Here is a 22,242-nt window from a genome sequence, read left to right as displayed (position 1 = left end):
CAGTGGGAACACACCAAGACAATTCATGTCGTTCCCTTAGAAAATAATTTTTCTTATCTCCCCCTAACGACGGGAAGATTGTCTCATTAAAGTGATAACCTGCAAATCTAGCAGTAAAATATCTCCTGCCGAAGGTTTTAAAATGCGGATAATTGTTGAGAGTAAATATCCAACAAAATTACTTAATCATTTTCGTGACCCATCATAGTACGATGTGGACTCGTAATGGCACATATATAGTGCAACCAAAAATGCGTAAGAACACAAAAATGTCAGGCTTAAATTCAGTTACCAACTGGTACGCAGAAAAGGTTGACTAATATTGGGTTCTAAAACGAATTAAGTAAAGATGCGTGTAATATTGCATATCCCCAAAGCAATAAAAGGTAGGTTGGTACGCATAACCTATTCCTTAGACACCATCTGTAACCTTTGATGGTAGCCTCTGTGAGACCATTGGGTATAAGATGCTCTATATTGATCCTATTAAACATGCAATATTTATCAAGTCCTTTTGATGTAAATTCTCTAGCATTAACAAGGGTGGTTAGCCTTTGCACTTTGCATTGTGTAATATGTGCTAGGAGTTTTCAAATATTAAATGCATCGGTTGTTATGAACAATAACTGATTTAATGCGCCGAATCATCCACCAGAGCCATAAATCACTTGAATGGTCCGCATTCTGCATGGATATATGTTCACTAACAAAACTTTATTTATTTGGAGAATGAGTTATTTAGCATTTGCATCTAAGTAAAACAGGACGGTCTCAATCATGTTCACTAAAGAGAGACTTTGTAAGATGAGTGACGTGCTTTCTTACTCTAAAGCATAATGGGGAGAGGCAGTGCAAATCTAGTAACCTTAGAAACCACTGATTTTGATAGATGTCATAACTTTGCATTCTATTAGTTCATTTTCTTATACACTCAAATGAAGTGATGCTCGTGTTAGTACTTTCAAAACGGAACATCGTGTCACAACCAATGTGCATTATGGTTATGTCAAAGTCTTTATGAATCAATCCCAATCATTTCATTGTTGGGGTTAATAAGGATTTAGTAATTCAAGTTCCTGTGATCTACAATTCACTAGATTGACACATTAATTCTCTAAGAATATGCTTCCTGCCACATTCATTAGAAATAATTTATAGATGCAATCAAATTCATTCTCACTGTAAGGGCAGACATAAGATCTAGTTCAATTAAATAGTCAATTGGCCAGGCAAAGTTCTTGTTACCAGTAAAGTTGATGTGAAAATTGGTTGCTACTATGATACACACATTACATCGTATATATCAACACCTATGACCAGGAGATTTCCAACTCTTTCATTTATGATGGGAGCTAGAATTATATCTTAACTTCATCCCATATTCAGCTGATACCGGTACTTTGTTGTCATTACTACTGGGAAAAAATACATTTCCTTCTCATGATATTTATGTCCATTTTCACATGCTTTATATGAGTCATTACGTCTAACCCTTATTACTTCGGGGTTCTTTCCATTTTTAATTTTGCTACATTTAGCTTAATTTGAGAAATTTCTTTATCTCAATAGGCCAAGAGAAATGAAATGAAGTAGAGAAATGAAAATTTTATGACTCATATCGCCTTTTGTGAGTTCTTCCACAATTTGGAATACATGTGATTTTATTTGCAATGTATCTTTTAAAAAAATACCGACACTTAATAGTCGAGCCAGTGGATTGCATCCCACAGAACATTCCAAATTTGGGGAACAATATCAAGTATCCAACAATGGTGTTCAAATACTTCTAAACCCCAAATAAATACATTGGAATTGAGTTGGTACAACCAATTGAAAAAAAAAATCATTCAATTATATAACCAATATCATATTCAAGATTGAAATTGACCCTTTATATAATATGGACTTATCTAAGACAAAAGAATGTTCTCAAAACAAATAAATAAGCCCAATAAATACCCAATATAAATACTCACACTAGTTATAGTTACATACCTTCCCACAGTGCATAGCTGAAACCAACACAGACTTGATCACGCATGGTCGAAAACCGGATCAGAACAGGACACGGGGCTGGAACAGGTTGAACCAGTCTCACTCGGGAACAAATTTTTCTTTCACCGCGAACAGGTAGCGTCCCCAGCAGACAACAAAGAGATTCTCCGCGGAATCACAGGTTGTAAACAATAAACACGGCACGTGGCGGAAATCGCGGCGTATACATATTACAAATAGATAAAAAGAAAATATTATTTACCAAGTATATATACGATAACCATGCACAGAAAAGATCATCAGGGCATATCCAATCCAAATTAAACGTACATGACTTTTTCCTTTTTTTTTTATTTTCTTAAACTCTACACAGAAGACAATACAGACACCTTATTACTTGTAAATGCACACCATATGCTTGTGACGCAGCATGGAATTAAGTAAGGTACATATTTTAATTATTTAAGAGGATGTTGTACAAAAAAAATTATACACAGGGTTAGTAACGTACATGCATTCTTTTTCTTTCAGAAGAAGACATGTGAAAAGAGCTGCAGTCAAGGCGATTTTTCTTGCGATGTTGACTAAGTCAACTTCTATTCCATCTTCAATCTCTGGATCAATACTGGAGTTCTAATTCAAGAAAATCTTTTGATTTCATAATTTACTGGTGATTGACTCTCTTTTTTTTTTGTTTTTTTTTGTACTTTCTCTACTTATGATTTAGGTTCTCTATCTCATTATTTTGACCTAATTTTCAATAAGCAATCTTTTTAGGTTTTTTGATTTCTATTTCCTATAATCGTTGATGCATAAAATTTATTGATTGATTATCTTATTGTTTATATTATTTCTGCAATTTTGTTGCTTTTCACGAGTTTTCTCTTCGTTCTTTTTATTAGGTCATGAGCTAAATGGAGGTGCAGCCATAGGGTTTCCTGGAAAACATCATAAGATTCGATTTCTAAAGAGATTGGGCAGAGATGTGTCTGGTAATTTGGGTTTAATTCGAAGTATCATGTTTAGGCTTTATTCCTGTATGTTCTGAAGTTATGTCATTATTGGTTTTGGAATTTGAGACCCTATTCTGTTAGGGATTAGATTGTATTGAAGCTATTTCTTTCAAGGTTTTGGGGGTACTAAGATCCTACTCTTTTAGGGATTAGAATAAGTCATTCTTGTATTGGAATTTGAGACCCTGTTCTGCTAGGGATTTGATTGTATTGAAGCTATATCTTTCAAGGCTTTGGGGGTTTTTGAGATCCTATTCTTGTAGGGGTTAGAATATGTATCTGATTGATTAATGAATAATGAAGAATTTTCTAATTATGCAACTGAAGATCTTTAATCTCTCTCACTTGTTGTTCTGTGTTAAATCTCTTTTTGCATGGTGTAGTCCCTGCTTAATGATGGTATTAGAAATATGTTTGGTCTTTTATGAAGTTATTCTCTCTACTGTTATTCACTGCAATTACTTGTGATTATCTAAATTTCTGATTCTCTTCATCAAAAGCTGTGAAATGAATATTCCCCCACTTAGAGATAATTTTATATTAAGAGAGATTAGTTATTTTTTAATATGTGCACTAATTCTCACTGGGTAAGGGAGGCTGCCTCAGATTAGTGTTTACACTTGGCAATTTTAGTTATTCAATTTTGTTGCTCATTGATTCTATGAGTTTTGTGACTATTCACTGCTGTCTCTTCTCTTCCTGTTATCTGTTGTTAATTCATGTTGGGCGTGATGGATATTATTATGGAAGGTCTTTCATCTTCCATTTCCAAGAAGTGTCTTAATGCAATGTCTCTAGTCATCCATCTATTTATACTTTGGTTTTTTCAAGTTTTACATTATGCAACTTTTATCTTTTTGATTATCTCCATACTTATCTCTTACTCTCCCTGAAATGGCTTTTGCTGCTGAACAAGTTAAAGTCTTAGATCTAGATGAAGATGTTGAAGAGTTTCCTCATCTTTTTGCTGCTCTGCTATGTGATAATACTAGAAGCTACTACAAAACTTCAGTGAAACACAACCTTAATAGGATCTGGCCCATTAACTCTGCTGATTTTAAGCTTGCAAAACCTTTTATGCAAGGAATGCCTTATCCGAACCTTTTTGCAGTCATGTTTAAGAGTAGTAAGGATATGGATATTGCTTTTTCTGCTCGACTTACCTTATTTTTTGGTCAGCTTTTTGCAGTGCAGCCCTTGAACAAGTTGGAGGATATCTTTGATCTGGTTTAGGAAAAAACACTTATGCCAGTTCAAGTTACTATTCCTTCTGATCTGGTTAATAAAGGAAGGGCGCGAGAACTCATGGACCAGATTGGAGACTTTGTCAATGATGAATCTGCAGTTGGTAACAGGTTTGAAGTTAAGTTGATGGTTCCTCTCAACTCACCATTGACTAGGAAGGTAGTTATTAATACTACAAGTAAGACTTTTTATATGTCTGCTTTTTACCCTCGGCTTCCTTTCCGTGCTTACAAGCGTTGTTTTGTGTTAATCCATGATGAAATTAGATGCCGAGAGATTCAATCTCAAATCTTCGTCAGAGCTTTGACGAGACCTTCTCCTAGAGATACTCATATTGCAGTCTCCACTTTGAGGATGAATCAAGTCACTGGTGCTCCTACTGCTAATGGTTCTCGTGTCTCTGCTATTGCTTCCTTTCACTCTCAGTCTAAGCCTTCGGCATTTTCGGTCAGCCTTCAACCTGCTGGTGTTTTAGGTAATATGAGCTCTTCTCTCTCAGCTCGTTCTTTTGCTTCAGTTATTCCTTCTATTTCGGCCTTGACCATTAGGGAACCTTCTAGTACGGGTATCTCCTCATCCCGTCCTTCAGCCTCTTCAGATCACCAAATCTTATCGCCTTTTGATAGAAAAGGCAAAAGGCCTAGGAATGAGTTTGAATGTAACCCTAATGACCATTCTGCGGAGAACTCATCCTTCGTATTCATGTCTACTCCTAGATGGCCTGCTGCATCGTCTGTTCCCTCTTTCAGTCCCCCTGCAGATGTCTCCTTTAAGATTGGATCAGTAGGAGAATCTTCTTCGATGGGTGGTTCAGGTGGGAATGTTTTTTTGGACTTCCTCATGCTCTTCCTTTTCTTAAACAGTGGTGTCATCTTCGGGCTTTGCTTTCAGCTCTGGTTCTGAGCTTAACTTCGCCTCAGCTTCCTTTGGTCCCATTTTTCCTGAAAATGATAATTTGAACGCTTTTGGTATAATTGTTAACGTTGATGACCCTATTATTCTTGAGCCAACACCTTTAGCGAATCTTCCTCCTGAGCCTGTTGTCTACGATGAAGAATTTGAAAAAGAAATCGATCTTATGATGTTGGATTCAGACTCTATGGCTGCGGATGCCTCTAATGCTCATGATCTTGTAAGTCATTCTTTCTCATTTTTGTTAGTTTTCGTTTAATCTTCTTCCGTTTTTCGTAGCTCTCTTGTGTGTTTATTTTTTAGTACCCTCCTGTTACTCCTTATTGTTCTTTATATTTTGAGATTGTCTGTTAGTTCTTTTTGTTTGCAATCATGAAGTTCTTATGCTGGAATATTAATGGCTGCTGTTCAGACAAAAAATGGAGACATTTATTTAATCTAGTTAGGAAATATAAACTGGACTGTGTTTGTATTCTCGAAACAATGGTTGATGCTGATACAGTTAGGAAGTATACTCACCATCTCCCTTTTGATTCTTGGTCTTTTATTCCTGTTGTTGGTAAATTAGGAGGTCTGGCTTTTTGGCTTTACAAAAATTCGAATATTAAGGTCTTAGGTTGCTCATTAAACATGATACACATTATTTGTGACATTACCCCTACTACTAAGAATTGTGTGGTCTCATTCATTTATGGCTCTCTTACTTCCTGTGGCATGAAGAATCAGTGGAACTTTTTGAATGACATGTTTGAAAATAATAACAACCCTTGGCTTTTAGTTGGTGACTTTAACTTTATTCTTCATAGTTCTGAGAAATAGGAAGGCAATGCTGCTCACTCTTTTCCTCCTAATTTTATTAGAGAACATCTTCTTAGGATGAACATGAATGAAGTTTTTTCCTTTGGTAATCCCTTCACTTGGTGTAATAGAAGATTTAGAAATCCGGTGGACTTGATTTTCGAGAAACTAGATAGAAGTGTTATGAATGATAAATGGGTCTCTGCTCTTCCTCATACTAGGGTTACTAATTTAGGACGAATTTATTCAGACCACTGCCCTCTTTTGGATAAATGTTTTCACTATGAGAAGTTTGTCAATATTCCTTATAAATTCTTCCAATGCTGGCAACTTAGTCTTGACTTTAAAGGTACGTTAAGTAAGTCTTGGTCTCACAAGGTGGTAGGGCCTCCTTCTTTTGTGGTGGTTAATAAACCTCATCATGTAAAAGAAAGACCTGATTCAATGGAATATTCATTCCTTTGGACACATTAAACCACCATATCAAGACTTAACTCTGAACTTGAAAAACTGCAAGCGCTTCCTTATTCTGCTCAAATTGGTAGCTACATTATGAATTACTCAAATCAATTGGACTATTGGTATGATATTGAATACTGTTTCTATAAACAAAAGTCCAGAATTAACTATTTCACTCAATATGACAGAAATACGCATTTCTTTCATAATATTGTGAAACTTAAGAACATGTCTAGCACCATTCATACTATTAGAGATGATCAGGGTAATTGGCTAGAAGATATAGCTCAAGTTACTGGTTTACTCTCTAGCCACTTTAAGAAGATTTTTACCTCATCCAATCCAAGTTCCAGTGACATCGATGAAGCTCTAAGGTTTGTTTCTCCTATCATTACTTATGACATCAATGCCTCCTTAATTGCTATTCCTACAAGTCAAGAGATCATTGATACAGTTAATATGATGGCTCCTTGGAGTTCTCCAGGGCCGGATGGCTTTCCGCCTGGTTTCTTTAGAGACAATTGGGACATTGTGCACTCTGAGGTAATCTCTCATGTTCAAAATTTTTTCACTTCTAAGTTTCTCCTTAAACAGTCAAACTTTACCTTTATCACTTTGATTCCCAAAACTAAGAATCCCTCCTCCCCTAATGACTTTAGGCCGATTAGTCTTGCAAACTGTGTGTATAAAATCATTTCTAAGATTTTAACCAATAGACTCAAACCCCTATTAGACACTCTTATTTCCCCTTTTCAGTCTGCACTTGTTGCTAATCGTCAAATTCATGACAATATTATCATCACCCATGAAATCCTGCATTCTTTTAAGATAAAGAAAAAGTCCTCAAAAAATGGTCACTTAGCAATTAAGCTTGACCTTTCAAAAGCCTTTGATGGGCTGGAATGGTCCTTCATCCTTGCTGTGTTCAAAAAATTAGGTTTCTCTCAAGACTGGTGTAACATGATTTTTCAGTGCATCAGTATGGTGTCTTATGTTGTTTTAGTTAATGGTTCTCCAGGGGAAACTTTCTTTCTGTGCATGGCATTAGACGGGGAGACTGTTTGTCTCCATATATTTTCATTCTCTGCATGGAAGCTTTGTCTCGATTGTTTATCAATGTTGAGAAGGAGAAACTGTTTCAAGGTTTTAAATTCAATAAAAACAGTCCTTCGATTTCTCATTTGTTTTTCGCAGATGATTGCATGTTGTTTTGTAAAGCTTCTATCACCTATGCCAAAAACATTCTGAAGGTGATTAATGTGTTTGCAAAGGCATCGGGTCAGGCTATCAATCTTGAAAAATCGGGCTTTGTAACTAGTAGCAAAATCCATCATAGACATGTTAAGCTTCTGTCTAAAGCTCTTCACATGAAATTCCTGTGCAATTCGGAGAAATATTTAGGAACCCCATTATTCATTGGAAAGAACAAGACCAACTCTTTTGGTTTTTTAATAGACAATTTTTATGCTAGGTTGAATGCTTATAAGAAATCCAATTTAAACATTGTTGGTCGTACTATAGTGACTAAACATGTCCTTTCTAGTCTATCCATATATCACATGGCTTGCTTTCCTCTTCCTAAAACTATTACTGGTAAGATTGATGTTATTCAACGTATTTTCTGGTGGTCTAAAAAGAATCCGAAGCATGCAGCTTATTTTCGTTCTTGGGGGGACATTGGTAAATCAAAATCTAGTGGTGGTTTAGGCATTAGGAATTCCCATGCTATTAATAGAGTTTTTATCTGTAAGATTGGCTGGAGACTTTTAAAATTTCCTAATTCCTTGATGTTCTCCTTCTTAAAAAATAAATATTTTCCTAATCAGAATCTTTTAGAAATTGACAAGGCTGCTAATACTTCTTCTTGGATTTGGAAGCGCATTGTTAATGGGTTACGGTTTATTAAAGCTAATATTGTAGTTAAAATTAATAATGGTGCTAATACTTACATTTGGAATTCAAATTGGATCCCTGGATATTCTGTTCCTCCTACTTCGCAGAATCCTATACACGGTAACTTTACTTGTGTCAAGGATCTTTTAGACAACTCTCTTAGCTGCGTGAATATTGATCTTTTGAATGATTTATTTTCTACTGATGAAGTCACTAGAATTAGATCTATCCCCTTAAATTCTGCTCTTAGTGATTCGCTTATGTGGGCTCATACTTCTTCTGGTAAGTTTTCTATAAAATCTTCTTATAGAGTCTATATTGATGATATTTCGTCCTCTGAGGATGCCTCCTTCTGGATAAAGGTTTGGAGCATTGACTGTCTTCCAAAGATTAAATTCTTCCTTTGGAAAATCTTTGCGTATATGCTGCCAGTTAACTCCTTATTGCAGTGTTATAATCCTAATGTGTATGTTTATTGTCCTCTCTGTCATTTGCATGAAGAAACTGTTATGCACCTTTTCATTAACTGTCCAGTGGCTATTTCCATTTTGGTCTGGGCTTTCTCTTCTTCATCTTATTTCTGTTGATGTTGAGTGGTTAGATGATCTCTTCATCTTTTGGCATGACACTAAATTGGGTGCGTCTCCCTTCAATGTTTTCTGGCCTAGTATTGCTTTTGTGGTGATGTGGTGCATCTGGAAATTGAGATGCGATGTCTTATTCAAGAATGTCCATTTTTTTTTTGAATCGCACTCTTATTGACATTAGCAGAATGATTAACTCTTATATTTCTCCCAACTGTAGTTATAGTTCTAGTAGTAATCCTGTTTGTAGTTCTGTTAAAATCCATATAGCTGATGTGGATCACATAATGTTTGTGGATGGTTCTTTCAAAGATTTTAAGATGGGTTCTGGCATTGTTTGTTGTGATCTTACAGGGAATGTAATTTGTTCTCGCTCGGACTTTGGGTGGATTCCAGATGCAGTAGGTGCTAAAGCTGCTGCTCTATTTTTGGCAATCTCTTGGGCAGAAGAGATGAATCTGCAAAAAGTCTTCTTCCTTAGTGACTGTCTTCAGCTGGTCAATTTTGTGAATGCTGCCTCCACTGATGTCAACTGGAGAAGTGTGGATCTTCTGAATCGGTGTCGGATTTCTTTAGATAGCAATGTCGCTTTTAAATTTTGTATTTAAAATGGTGTAATAATTCTTTAATTGACCGGCTTGCTCGTCGGGTTAGAAAAAACCCGCTTAAAAATGTTTGGCTCTCCCTTCCTTCTTTTTTAAACATTCACCGTGGGAAGGTGAACTTGAATGATGTTTGTAAATCTTTCCTTTCTTAATGCATTGGTTTGTTCCTTAGCAAAAAAACAAAAAAAAAGGATTCTTTTTCTTTCTTAATTAAAATATGAAGAGAGGATAATTAATGATTATTAAGGATGCACAATAAAAGAAAAAAAGTTTAATAAAAAAAGACGGACATCATGTTCTAAATGATACAGACCTCTTGCGAACAGAGCAAACGTCACAATCACAATCATCATGGTTTTTTTGTTTTTTTATTTAAGAGGAAAAAGCTTGCCCATAAAAGGATTTATGTGAACAAATTAACGGATTGATGTTTTACTAACAATCAAAAGTGGCAGAAAAAATCAATCAAATAAGCTTTATTATAATGATCAAATGAAATATGGCAGACAAAAATACAAGAAGCAATGGATTACATATCAATAAAAGAATTATATAATAATCAAATACAAGACATACATCGAAATAAGATCAGAGCACAGATGATAGATGCATTGAATATTATAATAGGTAAGTTTTCTTCAAGCAAATCACACGTTCTAAACCATTAAAACAAAAATTAGAGAGAAGTTTAGATGTACCTGTTAAGCTTTTACACGGACGGATGATCGGATAAAATTAGAGAAAAGTTTAGATGTACCTTTTAGGCTTTTACACGGACTGATGATCGGATAAATGGATAAATAAAGGTGTCAAAATCAAATTATAATGACGGAGCTTTTCCGAAATAGTATTAGTTGATTTGGTGATGACCGATTAAAAAGGAAAAGAAAATTCTTTCTTTTGGAACAAAGTTAGAGATCGTGGCTGATAACGTGTTTGAGAAAAAAACAGAGAGAAAACCAAAGGACAAGAAAGATTCTATTGATGGTCAGCAACCATATTACATAGCACAGATGTTTTATATACAACCATGAAAAAACCCTAACTACCTAGTTGGGCCACACATCTATGGATATAGGCCCTACAACAGAAAAAGTAATTTTGGTGCTAAAATAAATATATGGATAATGGGTGACTCAAATTTACTTCAAATATCCACACGAAAAAGAAATATTAATCCCCTCCAAAATGGAGTAGTGCCAAAAAAACAAAAACAAAAAAAACGGTTCACATAAAACGTGACTCATGATGACAGAGGAAAAATTATGAGGGAAGCGGGCCACACAAACCTCTTTAGCACCAGAATGTGGTTATACTGGCGCAGGTACACTAGTATGTGGACGTCTTCAGCTTCGGAATCGTAGTACATGTAGCTTTGTGTGGAAGGAAATGTATTAGTACAATCGAAGAAAAAGCTTAGTCGATCATGTATGGTCTCCATGGATTTAATCGTACCGCTAAGGATACAAAAATGAAATCTTATATTGGCCTAATTGATGTAGCAGAATTGGTCTGTCTTATTTCTCTTGCGCTATAAAATTCCTCATGCAAAGGTGTATTTAGGAACGAAAAAAGGTTAACAGTAGAGAGTGATGGAAGTGGGAAACAGATATGTGACAGTGAAGAATCAGTTAGAGAGAGATGAAGAACCAAAAGAGACAGATTTTGAATTCAAGACTAGTACCATTTCACTTGCATCATTGAACTGTGACGAAGTTACAGTTCAGAATCTTTATGTATCAATTGATCCATACCAAATCAATAGAATGAAGAAGCAAAGTTCTTCTCATAAAGCCATTAACTTCGCTTTTGCTCTTTCTCCCGGCCAAGTATGTAAATTTATTTTGATTTTTGTTTTCGCTTTTATTTATTGCTTTTTGAATCTAGAAGCCGGATGATTTGTAATGTGGGAATTTGCATGTTGCAGGCAATCGATGCTTATGGTGTTGGGAGGGTTGTGGCATCTACAAACTCTAGATTTGAAAAAGATGATTTGGTTGCAGGACTACTAGGGTGGGAACAATACAGCTCAATACAAGGAGAATTCAAGCTAAGCTTTCTAAGGAAGTTAGAAACCACAATGGATCTCCCACTGTCTCACCAAGTTGGAGTCCTAGGTACTTTGATTCCCAAGAAATTTTCGTTTAGCGTGAAGACGATTATTACGGGTTGAGAGTGATCTGGATGATAGGAAAACATCACATCAGTTGGCCTTAAACCATTCATTTCTAGTACACATTCTTGGCCTCTAGTCTCAGATGCAAGTCAAAAAAAACTAGCACCTATTTTCTTAAACTGAATTATGTGTTCGATTGACAAATGCTGGTAAAATTCTTGATGCAGGATTAAGTGGGTTAACAGCTTATGGTGGATTCTACAAGGTTGGTAGGCCTAAAAAAGGAGACAAAGTTTTTGTTTCTGCAGCTTCTGGATCAGTAGGAAATCTAGTGGGACAATATGCCAAATTATCTGGTTGCTATGTCGTTGGTTCTGCAGGAAACAAGCAAAAGGTAATTGTTGTCATCTGCCTGCACAATTTAAGGTCCATGATTTATGGCTGTATAATGTTTGACATTGGTTAAATTTTGCAGGTAGAAATGCTTAAAGATAAACTCGGTTTTGATGATGCATTCAACTATAAGGATGAACCTGATCTTAGCTCAGCGCTTCAAAGGTTACGATTCTCTTTTAAGAACTAGGCATTTCCAGTTTGTGCACTGTTGAGATTATTAGTCCCACATTGTATGGGCAATTAAGATCCTGCGGTTTATAATCTCTTAGGACCTCTCCATTCATTGCAAATTGGTTTTGAGTTGGATGCCCGTATTCTAACATGGTATCAGAGCAGGCTATTTGTGTCGAGTCAGTTGACCGCACCTTTACTCCGCGTCACCCGATTTATTGTCCACGTGTTAGACCCAACGAGGCTACACGTGAGGGGGCGTGTTGAGATTATTAGTCCCACATTGTATGTGCAATTAAGATCCTGCGGTTTATAATCTCTTAGGACCTCTCCACGATGCCCGTATTCTAACATGCACAAACTTTAAAACGACTTGTTATTTTGAACTTGTTTCCGGTAGGTACTTCTCGGATGGCATAGACATATACTTTGATAACGTAGGTTCAAGGATGTTAGAAGCTGCCATTGCTAACATGAACCCGTTCGGTAGAGTGGTTGCATGTGGTGCGATGTCTGAATACACCTATGAAACAAACCGAGCTTCACCAAATATGATAGATGTAATATACAAGCGCCTATCTATTCAAGGATTCATAACTCCTGATTACATGAAGAATTACGCTGAATTCGCATCAATTACATCCGATTACATTCACAATGCTAAACTACATGTCTTGGAAGATATCTCAATTGGTCTTGAGAGTATTCCCTCTGCTTTTGTTGGAATCCTTCATGGCGACAACATTGGAAAAAAGATGGTTCAAATCGTTAAGAAAAACAGCTACCAAGCAATGTCCTAGAATGTTGTTGCATATGTTCTTCATGTTGGAGTGAGTTTTTTTCCTGTGAAATTTTCAGAATTTTCGCTGTACCGGAATTGGTTGCTCAAATAATACACCATCCTACGTTGTTTTAAGGATGTATTCTTTTCCTTAGTATATATCAGGGAAACCATATTGCCCATACTAACTATTTAAGTACACTGCTTCTTATGGAAATCTTCGGCTGACAACAAACCCAAGATGAGCCGTTGGAGTCTTTTAGCGCCTGGTCCAGGTCTGAGTTTAGTCGCATCTGAAACATAGTAATGTGGAATACTTGTGTTTGTATTATTATCTTTGTTGTTAAACCAACCTCCAGGAACGAAACCATCAGGAGCACGGCCCAAGATTTCTGAGTCAATCTTGTCAAGAACTGGCTCATTGTGACCAAACTTTCTGGCAAAAGGAGCATTGCTGCTAATCATCCTATCGTAGTCATCCATGGTTAGGAAGTGTGGATGCTGTTTGGGAGGGTTGTCCCAAGATATGAAATGCAGATCATGGTTTAATGTGGTGTTTCTGAATTCTTCAGTGTTGCATATCACAGTGTGGAAGTAACCTTCAGGTGACGAGAGGAAGTTGGCGTAGTACATCAGGATTGTTCTTGGGAGATTGTCCCATCCCCATAGACAATACTCCATGAACGGACGAGATAGCATAATCCAAGCAGAACCTGACCCGGAAGAATTTTCACAAATCATACAAGTTAAAAACATTTCTTTGTAAACTCTTTTTGGTGAATTACCCTTCAAGTTGTTCAAAGAGTTAACTGTGTCAAGAAGTCGTAACGTTGTGACAAAATGTGCAGCTGACTAGCAACCTAAGTAGTAATGTACATTCTTGGTTAACTAGTTTCAGTAAGTTGAGTTCTAAGATTAAGTGCAACTGTCCTGAATTACTGCTAGAACAATTCTAGAGGTGCAAGATCCAGAGTTTAAGAATTATAGGATCATCCAACAAAAATTCAAGCACGTCGTGAAAAATCTCACCTGCGAATAGCTTAAATGCTGTAGGTAGACTTCTTTTTTCTGATACCCAAAACACATCCGATTTTCGTAAGCTATATAAACCCGGATCTATAATCACTGGCCGGGCTCTCTGTGCCCTGTAGCAAATCAACCAAAGAACAGTTAAGATGTCTTGTAAGGTGTTGCAGTTAGCTCTTTCAGATCCCGTATACATTATAAAATTTTATTAATAGTCGAGATAAAGTGCACTTACTCTTTCCAGCCAATGTCACTCGTATGCTCCAGAAAGTTGAGGTTTCTTGGCATAGCTGCAAGGGTATGAAGCAGATCTGACATCCAATCGCATGGAAGACCAAAACAGACCAAATTAGTTAGTACAATTTAAAGCATTTAAGAAGTGAGCATTACACCGAAAATTGAGTATTTTTCACATTTAACCTTCCACAGTAAGACTAAAAACCAATGTATTATAGACAGTGGAATGAACGGCATAAAGGTTAGGTAATTCTGCAATCCTCACCAGGAACAATGAAATGGCAAGTATCGAAGTACACCGAAAATCTCATTTCTCAAATCAAAAGCAGCATATAGGAACATGCCGATATAAAGCCATTAACTTGATATTAAGCTATAAATAGATTTTAAATTAAATTTGACAATATTTCCTGAACCTAAACAGTATTACCCGAAACACCAAATCCCCCACCCCAACAAGAAATGTAGTAAGGAATGTGTAAACAGAGGGTATGCATCATTCATTCTTAGTTGATTGGCAACTCATACACAGGAAACCCGATTACAATGCACATTCTAAGTATACAAGTGCAGCCTTAAACACAGTTATTTTCCTAGCTGCAGGAATCAAGCAAAAAAAAAAAACATAACAAATGCTGCACGCCACATTTGTGCATTCTCAATTTGCAACTCATACAGAGGAACCCCTCAAAGAACACATTACAATGCGCCTTCTAGCTGAGGGATCCTAACTCAAATTAAAACCAATTAACAACTGCCAGCTACCACAGTGTGGTGCCGTCTACGGCGACTAAGACCCCAACATGTTCATTTCACTTCCCATGGAGTTTGTTGATCTCCTTGGCAAACCCCAATCCCCCCTTTGAACAAACAGAAATACTATTACATGAATCAAAATAGTAACTAGAAAATGTAAGGATTTTAGGTAAAGGAAGTGCAAATTACCATCCTGTGTAACCAAAGGATAATCAGAAGCACTAAGATTAATAAACCAATCCCATTCCACATCTTTCTTCATCAAAATAGCAGCAGCATGAAGTGTATTACTAACCATAGTAGGTCCTCTATAAGTAATCAAATTAGCTCTAACAACAACTTCAACATTACCAATCTCACTAAAAACATCTTCATCTTCAACAAATTTAACTAAACTCAATCTCTCACTTAATGAAGCTTCAAGGTCTAAATGTAATACATACTGATTTAACGGATGATATAATGCTTTAACAACTCTTTTTATACTTTCTCCATCTCCACTTGACCCAGAGATTAAATAAGCTAATCTTGGTACTGGGTTTGTTGATGTTGGTAGTATTGATAGTTTTGATTCTACAAAACTGGGTTTTTCTGTAGGTGGAGAAATGTTATTTCTTGGTCTGAGATTGAGATTGTTATTAGCTAAGATTGAAGTTAAAATAAGTAGTGATGATGATAATAAGATGAAAAGTGATATGAAAATCCATTTCTTCTTCTTCTTTTGTTGTTTTAATATTTCCATTTGAACAAGTAATCTTGAAAGTATTGAAGAGTTTGAGTTCTTCATTTTTCTTGTTAGAAAAAGAAAATTATCTGAGTGAATGGGGAATAGGAAGAAGAGTTTGTACACTGTAGAAGACAGTGATGGAAAGAAGAAAAGTTGAAAGATGTGTGGATGGAATTGTAGTGCGAATTCATTCAAGTCTAACGGTAACAGTAAGTCAGTAACCATGAATAGAAAGGTAGCTTCTGAGCAGACCCTTCACATTTTGCCGCATGTCCAAATTTGAATTTGGATATAGCATGCATATTGTAGACCAAAAGGCTAGAATTTGTACGCAGTTTTGGCAATTATGGATACGGAGCGGCAGAACCAGGAAAGTAATAAAAATGACAAACATGACAAATAAAAAGTAAGAGAATAGATTTAAGTTTTTTCTTTTAGCACGTGGGAATAAGTTCTAGAAGCTGGTTGACAATTAACCTCACTTGCCTATACTCAAAATTTGATCTATAGTAACTCGATAGCAAATTTTACCGTGTATCATGAAAGTTCATTTAATTATGACCATACAAGAATGATTGATGATTCTTACGGTAAGGAGAAAAAAAGAAAATGCCGTTCATGATGACAGTATGAAAATTATGAGGGTAGTGTGGGCCTAATAATAAGAAGTCTTCAAAATTGGGACCATCTTGTACGACGAGTGTTGGTTGTCTGCTAGTCGGAGTATGAGGTTTTGGTGCCAAACTGCCAATCCTTTTTATTTATGTACTAGATTTTGTCCCCGTGTTACCCACCGGGCGGATCTCAAAATCATCCAGCATCATTTTTTCTCTTTTAACCATATTCTTGGTTTGGTGTGATATGGCTTAGCCTCGTCCCGTCGTGCACTTTTGATTTGGTGTCGTGGGGTTTCGCTCGTCCCGCCATGCATTTTTAATTTGATATATCTCGGCTTCGCCCCGCCCCGTCGCGGTGCATTTTTAATTTGGTGTGGCTCGACTCCGCCTCGCCCCGTCACTTATCTGATGCATTTTTGATTTACGAAAGTAAAAGGTTAAATTGAATCCATTCTAAACTATCAGTTGGATCTTTTGGGTGTTGTCTTACTAAGTATCAATGAAAAACAAATGTATAATATACTGTACTATTGTATCTTTTGGAATGCGTCGGGAATCTTTTTCTTTTAAGTATATTTTTGATTTGCTATGCATTTTTGATTTGGTGTGATGTGGTTCGGCTTCGCCTCCCTCGTCGTGATTCTCAAAGGCGTCCATACATTTCAATCAACTTCGCGGCAAAACCACTCAAATACATCGTTTATTATTTTCTCTGCAAGTACCTGTTACACACAATTATTAGTAAATGATTTCACGTGTGTGAAGCAACATGCCTCCAAGGTCCAAAGACCAATCGTGCAAAAGAATTTCATGGAAAACCAAAACCCCTAGCCAGAAAAACCATACTCCTATAATAGCCAAACATGATAATACAAATTCAGTGTCGTATTTCTGTGGCAATAAGCAAGTTATATTCCTTAGGAATGCAGATAAATAGACCTTCGTAATTATATTGGTATGGAAGGATATACGAAAACAAAATGCATGCAAGGATATGGAAGAAAACAACCCGGCACGGGTCTGATAATGGACATATGGGTTTTTTCGTTTTCTGCACATAGGGAAACATAATCCGACTACATTATCATCATTTCTGAACTTCCGGAATGTCAATACAGAAGTATATATAGTCTGGTAGCTTATTTCAATGAAAGGGTGAACTTTCCTGTGGAAAACAACATAGAATTATGTATTAGGCGCCACTATTAATTTCAATCGGTAGGAATTTCATATTGGCTTCGATTTGTTTATGAAATCAGTTTGAATGCTAAGAGTCGGGGACTGACAAATACGGAGCAAAACCTGAGAGGTTCGAAAAAAGAAAGAAAATAAATATGGTTGTGTTTAGCCGTTGCTACATTTTCATCACTTGTGACTTTGTAAGGCTTTATCCTTGTGCCTGCAATTTAGTCCAGCGGGATAACAACATAAATCCATAACAACATACCATCACACAATTGTATCACACCCACACATAAATCCATAACAACATCGTCGCATCAATTAAATTTCCAAATTGACTTTGGAATTGTATGCAATACGGAATGTATTTTATATTTTCCACCTTCCGCCCCTGTCGACCTTATACAGGATTTATCTCCAGGAAGTAGAACTACCAACCATTCAATCCTAGAATGCTCATTCAATCCTAGAATGCTCATAGTTTCTATTTACAACAGCAACCCATGTACCCAGTTGTTACCCCGTCACATACATCTTAAACACACATGCAACGTGTCTGAGAAATCTGCTGCATAATCTTTTTATTTTTGTTTTTCTCTATGAATAAGAAATGAGATGAATGGCCAAAATGGGTATACTTTTTTATATACAATACCATCTAAAACCTGAAAGTTTTTCAGTCTAACATAGGCACTTCTTACATAGATAATCAGGTTTTCTAGATTTCAGTAAAGTGGTTACCTGTTGTGTACACCAAAGTCCTCAATCAAGTTTATCATTCAGGCACACAACAATGTAAGAAAATAGAATAATCACACAACATTTTCAACTTACCTAGCCTGTTTTATCTCTCTAATATGCTATACACCCAAACCTGATTTGGCACTTAACTTTGTATGATTCTTCAAAATCAAAGTTAAGGAAATTATCAGTAGATTCACCTTTAGGTTCAGCAAAATCAAGACAAACACATTTTAGATTTGATAAACAATAAAAAAAAAAGAATTGGAGTAACAATGATATATACCTCAGTAGCTCGAAACTGTAATCTAAAGACAATTTTAGTCTTGTTCTAATCACTTTTCCATCTTGCTGATTCAAACATTTTTGTTTCACTTCTTCAATTCACAAAAACCACAAACCCAATAAATTCTCATTCATTAATAAATTAATCTACAAAATGTGGGTTCACGTGACATAACTTTTGCAAGTTCCAATGTAACTTTTTCGTGCCGACGCAAAAGTAGAATTGTTCTGTGAATTTGCTTTCTTCTGTATAAACCGCAGGGTTTTAAGCAAGTTATCCAACTGTTACATTAAAAGTAATAAAATAGAAATCAAACACCCTCGTAGTGCTTGTTAAGTAAAGTGGGCAAAGAAAAATAAATCCCTTAATTTCACTTGAATCCTCCAACAACTATGGAGTGGTACATCTTTCGTGATGTCAATATTTGTGTCATTACGGCAAGCCCTCATAAGAATGGAACTCAAGTCTAAAAAAAATTCAGCAACCTGGTAAATATAAGATAAGCCACCTTCCGAGTATCCAAATAAAAAGTATTTTGTCGCAACACCCGCCAGAGTTATACATCATAACCCGTCCAACATCCGTGAATGAAAAACATTTTCCCCTTTAAGATACGAAAAGAACAATGAGTTTGAAGATCTAATATATTGTTAAGCTAATGGTTTAGGTGTTACTCACGACTATAAGGAAAAAAAAACAGCAGAGAAGACTCGAAGTGTTGGGATAATGGATAAAAATTGAATTAGTATTCTAGGGTTTCTGTTTATATACCCTTTTCTTCTATTCCTCCTCATCACTTTTCTGATTATGCTTTTCTTCCTAAAACCTGAAACAAAAACTTCACCGAAACACAAAAGGCAGAACAAAAATTAATTAGGGTTTACAATCTTAAAAACCCATAATGGAAGCTTAATTGAATCAAGAAAAATAAGCATAAAAAAAGCCTACTACCGCTGGGAATGGGAATAAATGAGCGAGTATAAGCTGAACAGAAAACGGGAGAGCATCCAGCTGGGAATCGATCAACGTTTGAATTTTCTATGGGGAAAGGGCACGACAAACAGGTGAGCGACGAATTGGTGAACAACCATTTGAATTAGCAGCTAACTGGTGACCGAGTGGTATATCGCCCATGGTGTTGCTCGATGGTCCCTTATCTGTCATAAACTTTACTGTTTTCCAGTCCATTATCCGGAATCGGTCTACTTCTTCGATGCACTGGACTTCTACTTCTAGATCAATTATATTCCCTTCCTCTTCTAATCCCTACCACCTTGCTTCTACTTCTAGATCAACTATATTCCCTTCCTCTTCTAAGAATATCATCCCTACCACCTTGCTCGCTTTCATACTGAGGTCACATTCAACAGAGACACCCTAATAGGGGTATAATTGGCAACTCAACTTAGACATAACATATCTAAAAATCCGCACTTTAGAAATTTACAAATTTTATATGGTTGGAAATCTTTTAAAGAGAGCTACGCAACGAGTACAAACAACAATATCAAATTTTTGTTTTTCATGAAAATTCGGAGGTGATCATTGTTTTAGGCAAAATTTTCGAAAACTTGATACATAACCATTATGCAGCCACCAAAAAGGATGCATAATGCATTATGCAGACGCATAACGAATTATGCAACCATTTTCTCGACTGCATAACAAATTATGCATCTGCATAACAAAGTTATGCATGTACAACAAGTCATGTACCCATTGTTTTCGCACCCTTCTTGAGTATAAAAAATTGATGTATAATGCAGTATATATCCATATTTACGGATGCATATCATGTTATGCATCTATTTTCTCGATGCATAAAAGATTGTGCGACAATTTTCTCGATGCATAATGCATTATGCAGTCATATTTTCGGATGCATAACAGGTTATGCATCCATTTTCACGACTGCATAACAAGTTATGTAGATATTATTCTAGGTGCATGACAAGTTATGCAACCTTATTTTTTGTTGGTTTCAATACTAACAAAAATGTTGTTGTATAACGTGTTATGCAATCATTTTTCGGACTGCATAACACGTTATGCAACAAATTTTGTAGATGCATAACAGGTTATGCAACTGTTTTTAGAGTTGCATAACAGATTATTCAACCATTATGGACAACAACAACACCAATACATCTGTAGCTTTCCAACCAACAACACCTATCCTTTTATTTCATCATCTTTACTTATACTACCATCAATACTTCTTTTTCTTCTGGTAATGTTGTGAATTGTATACGTTAAGTTGAAGATCATCGTAATGGAGGAATATTTACTAAGAGTGGCAACTAATTGGTTTGATGGGTCAACAGAAGATGATGCCGAGTTAGTAAGAGAGCTTTACTGCCATATACAAACCCATGATATCTGTGCCATAAACCTTCTTATCCTTGTTCATCTCAGGATTCTAAACCACGCCCTGAGTCCTCAAACACAACCGCAAATCATCCCAGCAGTACACGGCTTAGAATGCCATCATATCTGCCTCCTATTGTTATATCTCCTTCACTGACTCTCTGTAAATATTCATCAGCATCCCTGGAAAACAGCTGCAAAGAACCATAGCAACAATACATATCTTAAGACTGAACTTCAACTCAACATACAACCAAAATAAGTCCCAGACTTGGTCATTCCAGCCTCATTCCTTGCTTGCCTGAACTGCCCTTTATTCAACAGCTCTACTTCCGACGTAGCAGCAACACCAGCTCCTTCGCCTGAGAAAAACTTGACCAAACCCTTACAAACTTGAGCCACACCGCTGTCAACACTAATCCAATTCGTAAACAGTTCATCATTCAGTTGTATAGAAGCAACATTTTACTGCTGAAATATCAGCTCAAATCGAACCCAGTTCAGCTCCAAACTCGGCTGCAAAACCACCAAATCACAGGCACATCTCCTTTTTCTTGTTGCAATCGAAGTGCTCTCAAAAACCCATTGCTTCTGCTCATGAACAAATCTCAATTCCACTAACATCTTCACCAAACAGCAACCACCATTTCGATACCCAAATTGACCTGCAAATTGAACTACAACCACTAGAACATAGCTTCTACTCAGGTCCAACTATTGGAGATATTGAGACAACACTATCGGTTACAAGTCATCACCAGCAGCAACACAATGATAAATCCAGTGACATGAGCATCTCAGTTTATTCTCTTCCTCAACTGCTCAAACACTAAACCCAGTTTCATATTTCTTCACTTAAAACCCCCAATTCACAACAGCAGCAGATTATCTTCTAACCCTTGAAATTCATGTCAACCACCATTTTTCTATTAATCATCTGTTTCTCAAATCGCAGCTTTGAACTAAAATTCACCACCATTTCCATCTGAATCTCAGAAGCAGATTCAGAATCCAAGCTTCAATTTCTGAGCAACTCTTCTCTTTTTCTCGATCTGTAGCAGCATCAATTTCAAACCCTAGATGCAGCAACAGAGAAGAGATTAATCACAAACATTAACAACATCACCATCTTCCAGTTCTAACTTGATTTCTTCATCGAAGGCAACGACAACCCCGGCTGTATAATCTGCTGGTAATTTGATCGAAACACTAAAGAACCCATGAAGATAAAGGTCTTGTGAGACAAATCCTGAACCTGCACCAGAGATTTTAACGATTACTTCACAGTTGGAGGAAGAGGAAAAAGAACTGAAGAAGAAGTGTAATTGGACCATT

At 36.4% G+C, this 22,242-nt stretch overlaps 3 protein-coding genes and 1 long non-coding RNA gene across 4 annotated transcripts; 2 read left to right on the top strand and 2 right to left on the bottom strand.

The window, feature by feature from the left end:
* Positions 1-6,650: 6,650 nt before the first annotated feature.
* Positions 6,651-9,507, top strand: LOC113340957. The gene is made up of 5 exons (XM_026586003.1): positions 6,651-6,965; positions 7,179-7,327; positions 7,441-8,677; positions 8,850-9,004; positions 9,120-9,507. The coding sequence occupies exons 1-5, from the start codon at positions 6,651-6,653 to the stop codon at positions 9,505-9,507; spliced, it is 2,244 nt and encodes a 747-aa protein (XP_026441788.1).
* Positions 9,508-10,882: 1,375 nt separating this feature from the next.
* On the top strand, positions 10,883-13,127 carry LOC113340917 (NADP-dependent alkenal double bond reductase P2-like). Its single transcript, XM_026585965.1, has 5 exons — positions 10,883-11,333; positions 11,432-11,621; positions 11,848-12,014; positions 12,096-12,178; positions 12,588-13,127. Exons 1-5 carry the CDS (start codon positions 11,097-11,099, stop codon positions 12,985-12,987), a joined length of 1,077 nt encoding a protein of 358 aa, XP_026441750.1. The 5' UTR covers positions 10,883-11,096; the 3' UTR covers positions 12,988-13,127.
* LOC113340916 (beta-glucuronosyltransferase GlcAT14B-like) lies at positions 13,033-15,799 on the bottom strand. The gene is made up of 4 exons (XM_026585964.1): positions 15,177-15,799; positions 14,230-14,305; positions 13,998-14,113; positions 13,033-13,681 (listed from the first exon to the last, which is right to left on the bottom strand). The coding sequence occupies exons 1-4, from the start codon at positions 15,772-15,774 to the stop codon at positions 13,161-13,163; spliced, it is 1,311 nt and encodes a 436-aa protein (XP_026441749.1). The 5' UTR covers positions 15,775-15,799; the 3' UTR covers positions 13,033-13,160.
* A 2,984-nt stretch (positions 15,800-18,783) lies between these two features.
* On the bottom strand, positions 18,784-19,913 carry LOC113341063. The gene is made up of 3 exons (XR_003355752.1): positions 19,492-19,913; positions 19,312-19,378; positions 18,784-19,144 (listed from the first exon to the last, which is right to left on the bottom strand). It is a non-coding gene; the product is annotated as an uncharacterized LOC113341063 (long non-coding RNA).
* Positions 19,914-22,242: the final 2,329 nt, after the last annotated feature.

This window comes from Papaver somniferum, unplaced genomic scaffold (genome assembly GCF_003573695.1).
Source record: "Papaver somniferum cultivar HN1 unplaced genomic scaffold, ASM357369v1 unplaced-scaffold_24, whole genome shotgun sequence".
In the NCBI taxonomy this organism is placed as follows: Eukaryota; Viridiplantae; Streptophyta; class Magnoliopsida; order Ranunculales; family Papaveraceae; genus Papaver; species Papaver somniferum.
This window is presented reverse-complemented; position numbering and strand designations above follow the sequence as displayed.

Excerpts from the sequence above, each read along its gene's own strand:
- LOC113340917 (XM_026585965.1), top strand. The coding sequence starts at position 11,097 with ATGGAAGTGGGAAACAGATATGTGACAGTGAAGAATCAGTTAGAGAGA. Across the intron at positions 11,622-11,847 it reads TCACCAAGTTGGAGTCCTAG|GATTAAGTGGGTTAACAGCT; the intron begins GTACTTTGATTC and ends TTCTTGATGCAG. Across the intron at positions 12,179-12,587 it reads CTTAGCTCAGCGCTTCAAAG|GTACTTCTCGGATGGCATAG; the intron begins GTTACGATTCTC and ends TGTTTCCGGTAG.
- LOC113340916 (XM_026585964.1), bottom strand. The coding sequence starts at position 15,774 with ATGAAGAACTCAAACTCTTCAATACTTTCAAGATTACTTGTTCAAATG. Across the intron at positions 14,306-15,176 it reads TCCTTTGGTTACACAGGATG|ATCTGCTTCATACCCTTGCA; the intron begins GTAATTTGCACT and ends ATTGGATGTCAG. Across the intron at positions 14,114-14,229 it reads AGTGACATTGGCTGGAAAGA|GGCACAGAGAGCCCGGCCAG; the intron begins GTAAGTGCACTT and ends GATTTGCTACAG.
- LOC113340957 (XM_026586003.1), top strand. The coding sequence starts at position 6,651 with ATGTCTAGCACCATTCATACTATTAGAGATGATCAGGGTAATTGGCTA. Across the intron at positions 6,966-7,178 it reads GGGACATTGTGCACTCTGAG|TCTGCACTTGTTGCTAATCG; the intron begins GTAATCTCTCAT and ends TCCCCTTTTCAG. Across the intron at positions 7,328-7,440 it reads GCCTTTGATGGGCTGGAATG|GGGAAACTTTCTTTCTGTGC; the intron begins GTCCTTCATCCT and ends ATGGTTCTCCAG.